This window comes from Mastomys coucha, unplaced genomic scaffold (assembly GCF_008632895.1).
Source record: "Mastomys coucha isolate ucsf_1 unplaced genomic scaffold, UCSF_Mcou_1 pScaffold8, whole genome shotgun sequence".
NCBI lineage: Eukaryota > Metazoa > Chordata > Mammalia > Rodentia > Muridae > Mastomys > Mastomys coucha.
The window spans coordinates 51,463,088-51,480,444 of record NW_022196914.1 but is presented as its reverse complement, the minus strand read 5'-3'; the positions used below and the strand labels follow the sequence as shown (position 1 = coordinate 51,480,444).

The 17,357-nt window shown below is 39.4% G+C and overlaps 1 protein-coding gene across 7 annotated transcripts in view; it reads left to right on the top strand.

The window, feature by feature from the left end:
* Atg10 (autophagy related 10) overlaps window positions 1–17,357 on the top strand; it is a 277,555-nt gene that overhangs the window by 192,451 nt on the left and 67,747 nt on the right. For all 7 annotated transcript variants that reach the window (XM_031360618.1, XM_031360617.1, XM_031360620.1 and 4 more), the window contains one exon: window positions 1,205–1,302. In XM_031360618.1, the coding sequence (XP_031216478.1) occupies window positions 1,205–1,302 (98 nt within the window). The remainder of the gene's footprint in view (window positions 1–1,204; window positions 1,303–17,357) is intronic.

Sequence of the window (17,357 nt, the reverse complement as noted above, 5' to 3'; positions counted from 1 at the left end):
AAAGTAACTGAAATTCAGAAAACAAAGATTTGTAGAGGAAAGTACCTGAGCTGCACACAGAGAGCAACTGCCCGCCGTGGTTAAACTCCAGTCAAACTCTAAGCCTCACTTCTTGGACTCTCAAGTCTGTAAACGACAGCGATGGCTACTGTTTGGAGAAGAGTATTTCCCTAGGTTATACTGCAGTTCTTTGAGCCCAGTAATCCAATATATGATGTATCCTCCTGAGGCAAAATTGGACATTTGCCCAAGGGAAAGACCTGTGTGTTGTCTTGAGGACTTACTGCTGCAAGTGGACAGAACAACAGTAGATTCTTGCATTTGGACACCCTTCCAGGAGTTTGTTTAGAAAATCTTTGTAACTATCTCTCTATTTTTCCTCTTAGCTGTGTGCATTTGAAGTACCATGGTGGTCTTCATAAGACACTTTGAGTGGGCACCAGGTGTAGAGAGAGAAGTGAGGAAAAGGGAAGGATTCTCACTACAGTCTCTGCTATTCCCACCATGCTAGCTGCTCGGTTGGTTTCTCCACAGCATGTATTCCATCCCCCACTCATCCCCAATGCTATGTGCCAGTGTCTCCATCCTCTGCAGTCTCCAACACTAGGCTTCCTCTGGTACCGGCTGCTTTCTATTTAGTATTTTAAGATATTAATGTACTTGTCATAGTTTCCCCAGTAAATGGTAAACTACTTACTATAAGAAACGATGTTCTCTTTCCTTCTCATCTCCTTGAGGCCCAGCAGAATGATTTAAACATCATTGTTCATCAGCAGGAGAGTGGAAATATCTGGGTGTGGTCTCTGCTTCGAAGACAGAGAAATCATGAATTCTCCAGCAGCATCCATACCAGACCTCTGGGAACCAGAGAGTCTGTTTCATGGACTTGCCCTTAGGCTTGTATCTGTTGTTTCTCTCTGAAACATGGTTGCCTTTTGTTTAATTTGTAAAATTCTAAAGGTAATAAAAATAAGAGAAATCCTAGTTACTGTGAATACAAAGGAGAACAGCTTAAATGTTTAATTTTCCCTCAGGAAGAACATAGTAATTTATACAGAAGTCTGATATGTAAGTGTGTATATCAGGTGTATACATCTGAAATAAGAGATTTTCCTGGAAGTCAAGACACTCAGTGCTTTAGAGCAGCAACAAGCGCCATCGTGTCACACGGATCACTAACATAGCTTTGCCTGTGCTTTCACAGATGGGAGACCACTGGCTCTGGAGGATATATGGGAAAGAGTCCATGAATGCTATAAGCCTCGGCTGCTCCAGGGACCGTGGGACACCATCACCCAGCAGGTCAGAGTCTTTCCCTCTTACGGATGCAGCTCCTTACCTCTGCTCACTCTGTCATCTAGTTCTCCCAACTGCTTCTTTCCATTTCAGTCCTGCACATCCTTAGAGACTTCAACTCAATGACAAGTGTCTTTTAAAACATTGTGGTTTACTCTTTGTATTATAAGCTTGCATAACACCCTATAATTTTCTTTCATGGGGCTTATTATAATTTTGAATTTTATATTTGAATGATCTGTTTTTCAAAAAACTGTTGTACGTTCCCTGTGAGCAGACCATGTCTGGTTCTCCCTTTTCCTCTTCATTGTATGCCCAGGATCAGCACAGTACTTAGTGTATACTAGGTGCCAAACAAAAGTTTGCTTTATATGCAGAAACAGACTCTAAGTTGGCACATACATTAAGAAATAGGAGCTTCCAGCACCCAGGAAGGCTAAAGGACCTCAGTAAGTTTGAGGCCGGCAAGGGTTACAACAGTGAGATCCCTCTCAAAAAGAAAAAAGGGAGGGAAGGAAGGAAGAGAGAACAAAGGAAAGAAAGTAAGAAAGAAAGAAAGTAAGAAAGAAAGAAAGAAAGAAAGAAAGAAAGAAAGAAAGAAAGAAAAAGAGAGCAATTCAGCCTGCAAGCAAGTGAGCTGAAGGAAGGCTCAGTTAATGAAGGCAAGTGAGCTGAAGGAAGGCTCAGTTAATGAAGTGCCTCATGTGCAAGCATGAACACTTGGGGTTGAGCCCCCCAGAGTTCTGAACTGCAGTGTTTCAGTGGAGACAGGCAGATTCTAGAGCTATGAATCAACGAACTACACATGCACACAGCGTGCACACAGATACAAAATGCTCAGAAATATATACCTTTGGTAGAGAAAATGTTTGCTTCTAAGTGTTGAGGAAAATAATAATCGGTGTAGAAAGATCCTATACAAAACTGTATGGCTTTAAATGCTCACATTTTTCTTGATACAAGGTCTCCCTGTGTAGCCTGATTCTCCTAGGGAAGTAGGCACTTCCATTCATATTGTCTATAATTACTTCACAGCTTTACTTGTAGGTACATTTGCAAAAGAAAATGTGAACTCTTAATTAGTGATAGATTTGCAATATTCAAAAGATGAAAATAGATCTACAAAATGAGACGTAAAAAGCAAATTTGCAAAAGTATAGAAAACAGGCCTGCCAATCATGCCATTATTACTGCCTTACTAAAATGGTAGTTAATTATTTTAGAAATTTAAAAATACTCGTCACTTTGCAAACATCATGAACATAAATAATTTTTACTTCTATCAAAACTATTTCTCCTAGTCTCCATTTAGCTTAATAAAAGCTTCCTTTAAAATGGCTTTATCAGCCATTAAACTATAACCTTATGTGGATTTCATTATATATTCATTACATTTTCTTTTGCAAATGCACCTATAAGTAAAGTTTACTTACCTGTCAATGAAAGTAATTCTCTAATGTGGCTGCAGACGACCATTTTGTAGATTTTTAGCTGAGGGCGAAGCTTGGACTGACTGCCTTTCACGCTGCCCTCCGTTTGTGCCTTTCACGCTGCCCTCCGTTTATGCCTTTCCTTTGCACTGTTGTCTCCCAGACTAACCTGGGATGTCCCCTGGCTCCATGAGCAGAGCTTCACATCCCTAGCTGCCTGCTGCCATCCTCTCTGCCTCTCTTTCTTTGTCATGCCTTCTTAAGCATCACTTATTCATCTCTCTCTGATCAGCCCTGCAACTGCTCTGCCAGTGCTTACAGGGCACCACCTAAATGCCTGTGTGCCATGGCGGCCACTCCCTGACACCCTCCTGCTTTCTAAAATTCATCTTTTATTCCACTCTGCAGCTTTTGCAAAACATGGCTCTTTGTTTCTCTATAACTGTCACTTATGTCACTTGCTTTGAAACTCTTTCTAGGCTTAATGCTTTCTCCCTTCTGTCTGGATATTTTCTATATACTCTTCCATTGAATTCTTTTCTTTCAGACTGCATCAGCTAGCTCCCCCTGCAACCTGGTTCTGTAGATCTAGACCAGGTACATGAGTGATTACTGTGACTAAAGTAATTTGATATGTATGCAAAGCAGCTGTATAGGGCTGATGAGCTGGCTCTGTGTATAAGTGCTTATTGTACAAGCCTGGCAATGTGAGTTTGATCCCCAGACCATGAAAGATGGAGAGAGCCAACTCCTCCAAGTCCAATGCTGATCGTCACATGCGTATCATGATGTGTGTCTACACTCTCACACAAATAATCATAACAATTAAAAAAAGCCACAGTGTTGTTTTTTAAGCAAGGTCATCTTGTTTAATGAAAACTGATGGCTATTAATTTTAAGAATTCCAAGTGACTGCTGTTTCAACTCGTATTGTTAATGACAGCACACCTCTAGAAATTTATACCATTGAGTCAGAAGCCACAGGACAGAGAAAATGTTTGGTTTTAAGTATCAGTGAAGATGGCAAGGGATACAAGAAGATCATATGCAAAATGTGGATATCTTTAATTTTAGCATTTTTTTAATACAAGGTCTCACTATATAGTCCTGTCTGGCCTAGAACTCACTGTTGACTAGGCTTGTATCAAACTCACAGACATCTTGCCTCTGCCTCCTGACTGCTGCAGTTAAAGGTGTGCACCACTGATCTCAACTTTAACTACCTGCTCCTTCTTAATTATGCTTCTGTTTCTGTTCCTATCCTTTGCCTTTTTCTCATTAATGGCTCTGTGCCAACCTAGTCATACTTCCAGGTATTTGTTTAATTTTGTGTTTCAATTCCATGTGTCTCTGTTCTAGCTCGTGACATAGGAATGGAATTTGAATTCACAACTGTACTTTTGTTTCTTAACCCAGTATTACCAATAGAGTTCTTTCTATTTATGGAATATCAAACATGTTTACACAATATAATGAACAAGTATATCCACTCTTTTAAAGAACTGTCTAATCTATTTAAATGTATAGACACATGAATACCCCCTTTCCCCATTTGTCATAGTGTGCCATGTTACACATCAAATCTGATTATAGTTAGCAATGTTATTTCTAACATGGGGCTCACTTAATAAATATTTTATATGCCCAACTATAAAATATAGGTAGACTTTCAGAAATTCTTTTATTGGGATTTTGATGGTGGGCAGTTTAAATAACTTCTCATAAGACTTCAGTAAAATCTTCATTTAAGCTTTAGGGACACTTAACAAAGTCCAGACAGCAAGAAAAACTCATTTGTAGCCATGGACACCATTTGACATTTGAAAGTCATTATATGTATTTCTTTTGAAAATCTTGGTTCTTAATCCCAAATTGGCCAACACATTGGTGTTTATCTTTTCCTTGGTTTGAGATCTTTGGGAGAATAGATGTGCATTTTATTTTAAGAGTTTATGTGCTGAGGAAAACAAGGTGTTTGCAGTGGGATAGAGTGGGTGGGCACGATACAACCCTAGAGGAGAATAAGCTGATCGAATATTGGTCTCACCAAATAGTAGTCATCGCTTTGCAGAATTACACTAAAGAATCATTAGCTTGCAGACTGAGCACTGTAATAATGTCCTGCCCTCCAGAGTGCCTTAAAAACAAAAGCAGCCTTTGCATAATATCAAATGCATTTCACTTCTTCTCCAGGCCTGATTGTGCTCGTAGAGTTTGTTGCTCTTCATCTTCAGTAATCACACGTCTGTTCTCTTAGCATTTGTCCTGATGATAAGGGCTTGTTCATGTCAGACATGAACCCTCTCTTTTGAAGACAAGACACTCATGAATCTCATCCATCTGATTATGCTGATCCCTCACCTGCCTTTGTCCAACCCTGCAGCCTAATACAAAATTCCTAAAGAAAGTTAAACAGTACTTAGTGGTACTGTATGTGTGTGTGTGTGTCTGCGTGTCTGCATGTCTGTGTGCAGGAGCATGTGCACGTGCAGCATACACACATATGTGAGACTCACTATATTTAATTGGGGTTTCTTACATGAAAATGGTTTGGAGGGATTGCTTGACCAACGAGTGACTGTGACAGTGACCATCACTGAAGATGTGCACTCTATGTTTTAGGGCAAAGAAGCTCTGTGATCTTAGCATAGGCTAAGGCCACAAGATTTTAAGAAAAAAACAAACCTTCAATTTCTACTTAAAGGTATTTTGTGTGTGGAGGTATATATAGTCAAATAAGTAGGTTTTTCTTTATTTCCTTATCTTATTTCTTTATTTCCTTTTCCTTTATTCCTGTATTTTAGGGTATTTTAAACATATGTAAAAGTATAGATGATAGCATATACACTTATAAACTCATGATGATCTTGTTTCTTTATTTATCCATTTCGTTAGTTAGTTACTCATGGTTAAACCTAGGTTCCCCCATGTGATAATCAGATGTTCTAGCCACATAGATGGAGCCTGGCCTCAGCCTGATTTGTTTGTCTGTACTTTTTGGTATCTTATCCAGTTTGGAATTTTTTGACATAGATTTTAGACATTGTTTTATCTAGTCCATAAATATTTGAATATGCATCTTTAAAACCCAGGGCTTTGCATAAGCATTTATAGCAGTGTTCAAATGGAAACATGATGGGTGTCCTTCAGTGGGTGGATGTTTAAACAGATTGTGTGCACATTCTTACCCTGGAAAGCTAGTCAGCAATCAAAAGGAGCCAACTAATGACACACTCAACAACCTGGATGAATCACTACATAATTAAACCAAGTGCAAAAAAGACAGTCTGCAAAGTTTGCATAATGCTTCATTCTATTTCTATAACATTTTTCTCTTTTCCATTTTTTTTCTAAATTTATGTATTCTCTCATAATTTCAGACATACACACACACACACACAGTTTTTTTTATTAAAGTAACTCTCTCATTATCCTCTTTTACCTCCTTCATCTTCCCACCTTCCTACCAATCCCTTCTTCCCAAGTATATTTTATGGTGTGTGTATGTGTGTGTGTATAGGAGCATGCGCACATGTGGGACTCACCACAGTTAACTGAGCTTGCTTGCATGAAGATGGGTTTGGAGGGATTTTAGTGAAAAGCAGTCCACCAGTGGCTCTACCACTGTGGACTATCACCCCAACACACAAACCATCAACTCCTTATAGCTTGTTTGGGAACCTCTTCTCTACCTATGGTAGAATTTTGACCATGTATTGTCGGGCTAACCACAGCAGCTATGAGCTTTTCTGTGCAACAGCCATATCATGTCCAACACTATTTCACATCCTCTGACTCTCAGATTCTTTCTGTGATGTTCATTTGGACCTTGTAAGGTTGATACAGTTATCCCATTTAGTGTTTAGGACTACGTACTCAAGTCTTGCTTGTTTTCAACACATTGACTACATTAACTGTCTCTGCATTAACTGTTGCCCACTGAAAATAGAAGCTTCTTTGACCAAGACTGAACACAGACTAATTTATAAGTGTAAACATAAATATTTTTGTAGGCAGTTTGATATCATATCCAATAGTAGGTTGCGCTCTAGGTCCTATACCCTTCTCAGCCATGGTCTTTGACTTTTGGCCAGGTCTACAGTACTGTATATGGGTTCCTTCTTTTGAGTGGGCATACTTGAAATTCAAATAGCACACAGCTGCTCACCTTCTTAACTCCCGTGCCGTTGTGGCCCTAGCACGTGTATCTTGCCTGGAAGTTGGTGTTGTCACTCATAGGGGTCTCGGCTGGATATGGATACTGATAACTTCTCTCCTGGAAGTTTGCATGGCAATATAAACCCTAGCCAGCATTGAGGAGCTTTCCAGTCCCATTTCAGCCTTAATTTCTCTGTCTTGCAAGCAAAGTTATGTCTTTAAGCAATAAAGTCTCCTTATCTACCTCTGGTGCTCAACCAAGAGGAAGAGCTGAGCTGTATTGTTTTTGGACCCTCTAGGGCCTGCCCAATGGTGCACTGAGGTGTCCCATACCTGGCACAAGGGTTTAATAGCTTATAATTTCTAGGAACAGCAACATCTAGCCATACAGGATATGCCTGTTTCCTTAATTTATATTTTTAATTGGGTTACAAAAGAGTAGGTTTCCTAATGACATGTTTATACATCTTACCTTTTGGTAAACCCTCTCTTCTGCCCCCTTACTTCCCCCATGCTATCCCCCTCCTGTCTTTAAACCTTTCCATTCCCAGTATCCCCACCTTTACTTCATATCAAATATGTGCTCTCCTCCCTCCCTTAAGGCCCTCCCCATCCAGTGGCCTCTTTCTACTTTCCTAGCTTCTATGGTCCTTTAAGTTGAACACAGAAATTAGATTCAAAATTAGTTTCCCCATAAGGGAGAATGTGTAGCGTTTGTGCCTGGGTCACCTCACTCAGTTTAACTTTTCTCCAGTTCATACATTTATCTGTAAATTTCACCTTTCAGTGCATCTAGCTAAATTTCATTTTGTTTATATACCACATAGTCAGTTAATGGATATCTAGGCTGCTATTCTTTCCTAGCTGATGTGAATAGTGCACTAATGAATGTTGATGAGCAAGCATCTCTATGGTAGGATACAGAGTGGATGCCCAGGGGTGGTCCTGTAGTAGAATCTTCCCCTTATGAATAAAGATTTCAGGGGACCAATTACTGGGTAAGGAGTAGGCGGGACTTCCGAGTCAGAAAGAGGAAGAGGGGAGGCAGAAGAAAGATACTTCCGTTTGGACAGGAAAAAACGATGGGACCAAGATCTAGGTAGTAGAGACCCCCAGTTCTGGTGGCGGATCTGTTGGAATACACTACCAGAGGATTTAACTTAGAGTGGCTTACAAATTAGGATGCTAGTTGCTTCTCCCAGTGCTTGCGTTGCCTTTTGATTCTGAACTAAGTTTGTGTGGTGTTTTCCTTCTCTCTGTGACTCAGCTGGGTTCCAGAGAGAAAAGATACCACGGTGGAGGGGCACCCCAGCCAGCCACAGGAATTTGGAAGTGAGGGGCTGGCATGGTAGCGACCTGCCAATGGGAACTTAGCCAGCTGGGTGGAGAGATTTCGAAGCTCCAGGCCAGAGAGTCTCCTTGTCACCATAGCATGGACTACTTTTTTATATTTCATGCTACATGGTTCTTTCTGTGGATGCCATGCTGGATAATGTAGCTGTTTTCTAAACTTTTGAGGAATCCCCAGGATGATTTCCTCAGGGAATGCACCAGCTTACACTCCAACCAACAACGAATGGAGATTCTTTTTTCTCCACGTCTTTGCCAGCATTTGTTGTCTTTTGATTTCTTTTTTGGTTTTTGAGGGTTTTTTTTGGAGGGGGGGGAGTAGAGGTGATGGTTCGAGACAGGGTTTCTCTGTGTAGCCCTGGCTGTCCTGGAACTCACTCTGTAGACAAGGCTGGCCACAAACTCAGAAATCCACCTGCCTCAGCCTCCCAAGTGCTGGGATTAAAGGCATGTGTCACCACGGCCTGGCTATTGATGGTACATTCTGGCTAGTGTGAGAAGGGAATGCAAAGTAGCTCTAATTTGTGTTTTCCTGATGGCCAGTGATATTGACTGTGTTTTAAAATGTCTATGTACATTTCTATTTCCTCCGAGAACTCTGTTCAGATCTATAACCAATTTTTTTTTTTTTTATTAAGCTGGTGTTTTTATGCTTTGCCTTTTGTGTTCTTTGTGTATTTTAGATGCGTATGCATCCCTTTGATACTGGTAAAGTTGTTCTCCGACTGTGCGGTCTGATTCTTAATTGTCAGTTCCCTTGGCTTTTTATCTTCAGGAGGCACCATTCGTCAATTGTTAGCCCTTTTTTTCCTTAAGTGACCGAAGCTCTATTTAGAAATCCTACTTTTTGTCTGTGTCTTGTAGGATACGCTGTCTTTTCTTCTAGTTGTATCAGAGTTTCAGGTTTTGTGTTAAGGTCTTTTATCCATTTTTGAGCTTATTTTTGTTCAAGGCAAGAGATAAGAATCTACTTATATTCTTCTACACAGTGCAGAGCACTTTGAAGTGATAAAATCCGTCATCTGACAGCAGGTTTGCAGTTGTCAGGTGCTGGGGCAGGTTGTAACATGTGGCCTGGGGAACTCTACTACTCTGTTCACTTAGTATCTCCATTGTGATAAGGTACTATGATTATGCAAGATGCTGTTATTGGGAGAAACTGAGTAAGTTGCAGAGATACCTTTCTATCATTTCTTTCAGCTACAAGTAAAAATACAATTATTTTACAATAGAAACTAAAAACTCTGAGTAATGTGAGTCTGTAATTACATCTAAAATTGGGGGAAAATATAGTAACATTAAGCAAGCAAGCACCATTTTAATTTTTTGAGTTGGTTTGAATCAATATCCAAGTTACACTTTATAAGGGTCAAAATCACAACCTTATGAATCTACATAACGTCTTTGTAGATTTTCATTCCTTCCTCTTTTACATGGCATGCTTTGTTATTGAAGAAACAGGTTGTTTATTCTGCAAGTTTTTTTGCAGCCTTGATTATTTTTCCTGGTTGCATCATTATGATGTTTAGTATGTTCTTCTCTATATGTTTTATGAGCTGGTAATTAGATATTAATTTTTGATCAAATTTACGCTTGAATGGGAGGACAGAAAAACTTCATAAGTGTTTTTGATTAGTCTTATAAGGAATTACATAATTCCTGATTGTGGCTCTTTTTTTTTTTTTTTTGATATTAGCATCTACTGATGACCCTATATCATTAACTCATTAAGGGTTGCAATAGTTGGGATGTTTTAATTGTGTCGTTGAACTATTTCGGTAATGACAAAGTTTCTCCCACCACTCTTGTCAGTTAAGGTCTGTTTTGTTTCTAAAAGGCAGCAAACATCTACTTCTTTGTTGTTGTTCTAGCTTTGCAGATGATGGGTTGATAATTTAACAGCCTCTAGAAGACACCAAGCATTTTTTTATTAAATTTCTGTGAGTAGATATTAGTATTTCAGTTCATGGTAGTGACTGTCTTTTTTGATGTTCAACTATTATTACTAGAGAACATCTCTTTAACTCCTGAGTATTGTTGATACAGCCTATATATTTTTTAATGCTTTTCTTGCCTTATGATATGAGAGGTCGCACATAAATGTCATACATGTCCTGTCCAAATTTTAAATCAGTTATTTACCAAAGAAGATTGGTTGCTTTGGCAAACGGTAAATGTTGTGTGTGTGTTTCTGTGTGTGTGTGTGTGTGTGTGTATTAGTACTTGAAGTTGCAGGCCATTTCACAAATTATGAAGCGCCTTGTGTCTTAGTTTAATTTTCCTATACAGATGATACTAGAATCTACAGAGTTGGAAGGAAAACTAAATTAATCAATATATATAGAATATTTTAAACATTGTCTAGGATATGTAAGAAAATACATTATGTAAAAATAATCAGCATTAATTACTTCAGGGTAAATAGTTATTTCAGTAATTTCTACAATAATTGATTAATAAACTAGATTAAGTTTAGGGTTTGACCCACCCCTCTCCTTGCCCATATAGTTGATAATAAACCCTTGTACCTTAGTTGATTGCTTGGACTGCAAGATCTCTTTTTGCTCTAGGCTGCTTCACTCCTTTTCCATCTTTCCCTCATTCTCCTTCAACATTTTTACATTTAAGGACTATAGAATATTCACCATTATGGAATCTGTATTAGTTCATTTTGTGTACCAAAGTGAAATATCTGAACATGGGCACTTTATTTTGGAAAACAAAACAAAACTTCCTGGGGTTACCACCATTTTGGAGGCAGATGGTTCGCCATCTGGCCTCTGGTGAGGATGCCCCTGAAAACATAACAGCAAGGCAGAAAATCAGAAAGGAAGACAGACACATGCATGCATTAGAGATCACATGCCAAAAAATAAAGTCAGAAGGATTCAGGGCCAGCTTTGCTTTGTTCTTTCCATGTTATTTATAAGGGAGCTAACTATTGTCCCATGAAAACTACATCAAAACCTTCTGAGAGGACACAGTCTTCGAAGATTAGTCTTGTCAGCTTGATGGGATTTGGAACCATCTAGGAGACTTTGCGTCTGGGTGTGCCTCTAAGAGATATTCACAGAGAGTTTTAGCTAAGGTAGGAAGACCTGCCCTGAGGGTGGGTGAACTTGGGTCCCAAACTGAATAGAATGAAAGTAGGAAAAAGAGCTCTTAAGAGCTCTTGTTCTTACTCTCATCTCTCGTGCCTCTCTCCTCTCTCCACGTGGCAATGGCCGGCCTCTACTTCTCCTCCTCCTCCTCCTCCTCCTCTTCTTCTTCTTCTTCTTCTTCTTCTTCTTCTTCTTCTTCTTCTTCTTCTTCTTCTTCTTCTTCTTCTTCTTCTTCTTCTTCCTCTCTCTCTCTCTCTCTCTCTCTCTCTCTCTCTCTCTCTCTCTCTCTCTCTCTGTTTTCTACAATAAAGCTCCAAAACCATGAAAAGAAAAAAACAAAAAGAAAATAGGAGAAATACAGCTGAATACCAGCGTGCCCTCTCTCAGCTCCTTGCCTGTTGAAATGTGAGGTGTTCTAGTCATGCATTCCCAACCCTATGAGTCATGCCTTTGCCACCATTGTCATACCCTCTTAGGCTATGAGACAAAACAAGTGCTTCTTCCATTGAATTGTTTGTTAGGGACTTTATCACCTCACAGCCACAAAGAAAGTGATTCCTAAAATCCTGGTAATGGAACCACCTTTCTACCAGGCTCCAAACTACGACACAAGGGACCAAATTTCTAGTTTATAAACTTTTAGGATATACACTAAAGTCTGTTACAAACTATTGCAGGCTCCTTTTCCCACACAAAAATATTAAAATTATAATTTTATAACTGTTGTAATAGAGATGACTATATTCACCTTCTATGCCAAAATATTTAATTTCACCTAAAAGGTTTTTTCTTTTTACAAGTAATATAAACATTTTCATGGGTCCCTAAATGGTAAATGGCCCGTAGGCATTGTACCTAAGGAATACATGACTGGGCTAGTGGATCCTCCTGGAGCTGTCCTTGGTCCTCAGGCCCAATCAGACTTCCTGTCATTTCTACCTAACACTGCTGAGATGAATACATGATGGGAGATACGGTTCTTTATATGATTTCCAGCTCTGTAGCTAACGTGCTAAAGACATACTTCTATTTTCGTGCTCCCAAACCACAAAGGAGTCCATCACGTTGGATGATTTTATGAACATGTGCATTTGGGCTTGTGAGGGATGAGCACATGCACATAAGTCTCTTTTGTGTGATAGCCTGTTCAGAATTGCCTTTTCTTCAAGTCCCTGCCTTGATCCTTAACAGTAAGCAGGAGAGTTATGTATGAATCACAACCTATATCTTATCTACTTTTAAATAGATTATTTCTAGCACTTGAACTGGATGCTTTAAATTTGGGAGCCAAGAATTTTGAAGCCCTTTGTTTTCTGGTTCTGTGTGCCTGAGGGGCCTGAGTCCAAGTCAGTGAAGGATGCTGCATGAGTGGAACTATGGAACTATTGTTTTTCTTCCTTGCATTGCGTGTCCTGTGCAAGAACCAGGTGAAGAGACTGGAGAGATGGCTTTGTTTAAAGTGTATGCTGTACAGGCATGAGGACCAGAGTTCTGATCCCCAGAACTCATACAAATATTTAATGGGTGTGGCAGCCCACCTGTGATTTTAGCCTATGAAAACAGACAGGATTTCCAGAGCAAGCTCTCTGGTGCAACTAGTCATATAGGTGAGCTCTACTTTTGATTGACAGACCTTGTCATTGAGGACGATGATGAGCCATTGAGGTTAATTCCCAACATCAACCCCTGGCTTCCAGATGAATGTTTACATGCATGTGCACCTCACATACACACACATGAAAATAAAAAAGCACTATCTTAAATATCTATAGGAAGTAGAATACCAGAAGTCTTTGTAAAACACTGTTTACCTACATACCAGGATTTCAGCTTGAATACTTGGGCTTACCTAAAACGTGCAAAAGGATGATAATTTCAGGAAGTTTCATTTTCTTACCATAACAAGCTTCTCAAAGATTAAAACAAAGCATGTATATAAAACTCAACAACAGAAATATTTTAGATACCTTCAGTGACTAAATTCCTCTTGACTTTCAGTGCAGGAAGTCATTGGCTCAGGGGTCTTGAATACGGAAGCTTCATGTGCTCCTTGGTGATTTATAATGATAGCTGATGATTTAATTGTGCTTCCTCTAGTAAGAATTGTAAGTGCTCCAGTGAAGCGCCAGTGATTGGCTTCTTCTGAACTCAGTCTCCCTAGAGTCTTTAGGCATCTCTTTTACACAACATCCGATAACTGACTTTTAACTCTTCCTATTTTAAATAATACAAATCAATTAAAACACACAGCTGTTTGACAAAACAGCTCAGTGTTGCTATAGGTCTCCATGGGTATTTCCTGATGGATCATAATGACATCAATTTAGCACACCTGGTAGGATCCTTGTGAACTGGAAGTGGCTTAATTCTTAAATGACAAGAAAATTAAGTTGCTTTATGGATTGCCGCTGCTTCTTCAGAACCTCTGCCAGTTCCATGTCTGGCTCCTTTCACCATGGAGTTTGATTTAAATAGCAGTGCCAATATCATGTGGTTGTTTTCTCTGTAATTTGTTGCTAATTTGTTGTAGCTGAGTTTGTAGATATTCTGAGCAATAGTAAGTCATTTGGTGAGCAAATTTATGGAGGCCCGGTGCTGTGTCTGTCTTTCTGGACTTTTTTATTTGTTTGTTTGCTTGCTCGCTTGTTTTTTGTTTTGTTGGGTTTTGTTTGTTTGTTTGTTGTTTTGTAGACGTGATATTTGAACAGTTCTCAGTAACTTTGTCACTTGTTTTAAGAGGCTAAAATGTGCTTAGATCATTGTGTACTTGGGCATCTTAGTGAAGGGCTATTCTTCTCTTGACTCTACTAATAACTGCTTTTAGATTGTCAATCTGTGTATGCACTGTAACTCTTAGTATTTATTGAGTCGTTGATGGCCTTGGATACAGTATATCATCAGTGTAATGGAGACTGGATAATGGATATCATCAACATACTTCACTTTCTATATTCATTGTTTGGTCAATCCAGACAAATCCACTGTTGTTTATAGTGCATAGTTCATAATGCATGGTACATGGTTCTTGTTTATAGAAAACCACCACATTTTTATAAAGTCTTTATGAATTTGGTTTGTGCCCTTTGCATAAAGAAGCATATGAAGACTGGAGACATGGTTCTGGCAGAGGACCCAAGCTCTGCTCCCGGCACCAATGTCTTTGGCATGTTACAACACCCGTAACTCCAGCTCAGGAGGATCCAATTCCCTCTTCTGGGCTCCATGGGTACCTACATACATACACACATACACATGCACACACATGTGTGCGCACGTGCATGTATTTAAAAAGAAGAGGCAGCATATGAAACTTGTTTTTCATTGTCCTTGGCTAAACTGCCTTGCCTGAGTATCTTAGCTTTGTCACAGGAGTCAGACTTGTAACACCATCTTCCCATCTAGCGCAGACTTTCTCAAGTTTCTGACCACTCGCCACGAATGTTCACATTAATCTAAATAGAGTTTTTTTTAAAAAATTTAGTCTTACTGACATAATTTTTCTGATTTGCTTTGTTCCATTTTAATGAGAGTTTTAGATTGCATTTCTTATAAATACCCCGGATCTACTGATGTATTTGAGCTTACATGTTTATTTTATTGAACAATTAAAAACAAGATGTTGCCTGATAGTTTCTGTTTCACATGTACCTAGTTGAGCAGAATAATTCTTAGCTTTTGATCATTAAACTTTTGATTCACTGCATGCCTTGAATTTATCCAAAGGCCTTATTTAAGAAATTTAATAGTGTGTCATTAGAATTTCTATTCTTGAAAAAGGAACAGCTTATAAATATAAAAATAAAATACCATTTAAAATACTTAATAATTCATTTTAATATTACTCATCCTAGCACATTTCATTTTTATAATTACCTACTATCAATTTTTAATTTTTAATAAACACCTTAGTTCCCAAACTTCAAGTTTGAGGAATATTTATATTCTCATGTCCGATATTTTACAAAGAGGTTTGTGATGGGTAGGTGGTAAGTCCTGTCTAGAGGCTGGCGTGCTAGGGAAGGTGGCACAGGATGAGGGGAGAAAGGAGTGCAGGCTCAGCTGGGGCTTTACCCTGGATGTCTTCTTCACCAGTTAGGACTGTAAGCTACCAAACAAAGATGCTATTTCTGTTTTCTTTCTTTTTTTTTTATTTTTATTTATTTTTATTTTTTTTCTGTTTTCTTTCTTGATACAGTGTCTCATATGGCTCAGGTTTGCTTCAAACTCACTATGTAGCCATGGCTATCCTTGAACTTTGATCCTCCTGACTCCACCCCCACATGCTGCTGTGCAGCATCACCTTATATTTGATTGTTTTGGATAGAGTGGTTGCTGTACGCATATAACTCTGTCATGCATTTCTTTTAACTTTATTTTCATTCCACTTCCGTCTTCTTCAGCTTTTTCTCACTAGTCATTTTCTCTGGTTCATATCAGCTGCTAAGTTCCCCATATTAACGTTTATAGTCAATGTATTATTTTTAAAGAGTGGCCCATAAATAAATACACCACCAAAGTATATCAAGCATTTATGAAAGCCAACACCATTATTTTTATAATATGCTTGGGTTATTTTTTTCCAGTGTAATGGTCCAGGTGTACTTCCTTCTGTCCAATCTACTTTTCAAAAACATGTGAAGTTATGTGTGTGTGTGTGTGTGTGTGTGTGTGTATGTGTGTGTGTATGTGTGTGTACTCCCTCTGATATACAATGAATAAATATACTATGACTAACATAGCAAGTGAATAAGGACTAACTGATGGAATAAGATAATAAATTTAATAGAAAACTCAGGCTTAGGGATGTGTCTATGCTTTATTTTATTTTATTTTGTTTCTTTTTTTATAGAATATTTTCTTCATTTACACTTCAAATGTTTTCCCCTTTCCAGATCTCCCCTTCAGAAACCCCCTATCCCATCCTACCCTTTATGAGGGTGCTCCTCTCCACCCACTCCCATTTTCCCACCCTGGCATTCCCCTACACTGGGGCATCAGACACCCTCAGGCCCAAGGGCCTCTCCTCCCACTGATGTTCAACATGGGTCTCTCCATGTGTACTCTTTGGTTGGTGGTCCAGTCCCCAGGAGCTCCGGAATGTCTGGCCAGTTGACACTGTTGCTCCCTCCATGGGGCTGCAAACCCCCTCAGCTCCTTCAGTCCCTTCTTCAACTCCTCCATCAGGGACTCCATGCTCAGTCCAATGGTTGCTGCAAGCATCCACCTCTGTATTTGTCAGACTCTGGCAGAGCCTCTCAGGAGACAGCTATATCAGGCTCCCATCCAGGTTTGGTGACTTATATAATGGGATGGACTCCCAGGTGGGGCAGTCTCTGGATGGCCTTTCCTTCAATCTCTGCTACACATTTTGTCTCCATATTTCCTCCTGTGAGTGTTTTGTTCCTCCTTCTAAGAAGCCTTCCTTTTTCTTGGGTTTCATATGATCTGTGAATTGAATCTTGAGTATTCCCAAATTTTGGTATCCACTTACCAGTGAGTATATACTATGTGTGTTCTTTTATGACTGAGTTATGTCACTCAGGATATTTTCAAGTTCTATCCATTTGCCTGCGAATTTCATGAAGTCATTATATATATATATATATTTAGATATTTTCCTTATTTACATGTAAATTTCTCCTTTCCCAGTTTCCCCTCCAAAAAAACAAACAAACAAAAACAAGAACAAACCCCTGTTGCCTCCCCTCTCCCCAAGCCCACTACCCCACTCTCTCCCACTTATTGGCCCTGGAATTCCCCTACACTGGGGCACAGAACCTTCACAGGGCCAAGATCCTCTCCTCCTATTGATGATCGAATTTGCAATCCTCTACTATACACAATGCTGCCAGAACAATCAGACCCACCATGTGCAGTCCTTGGTTGGTGGTTGAGACCCTGGGAGCTCTGAGGGTACTACTTAGTTCATATTGTTGTTGGTCCTAAGGGGAGGGAAACCCCTCAACTCCATTGGTCCTTTCTCTAACTCCTTCACTGGGGACCCTGTACTCAGTTCGATGGA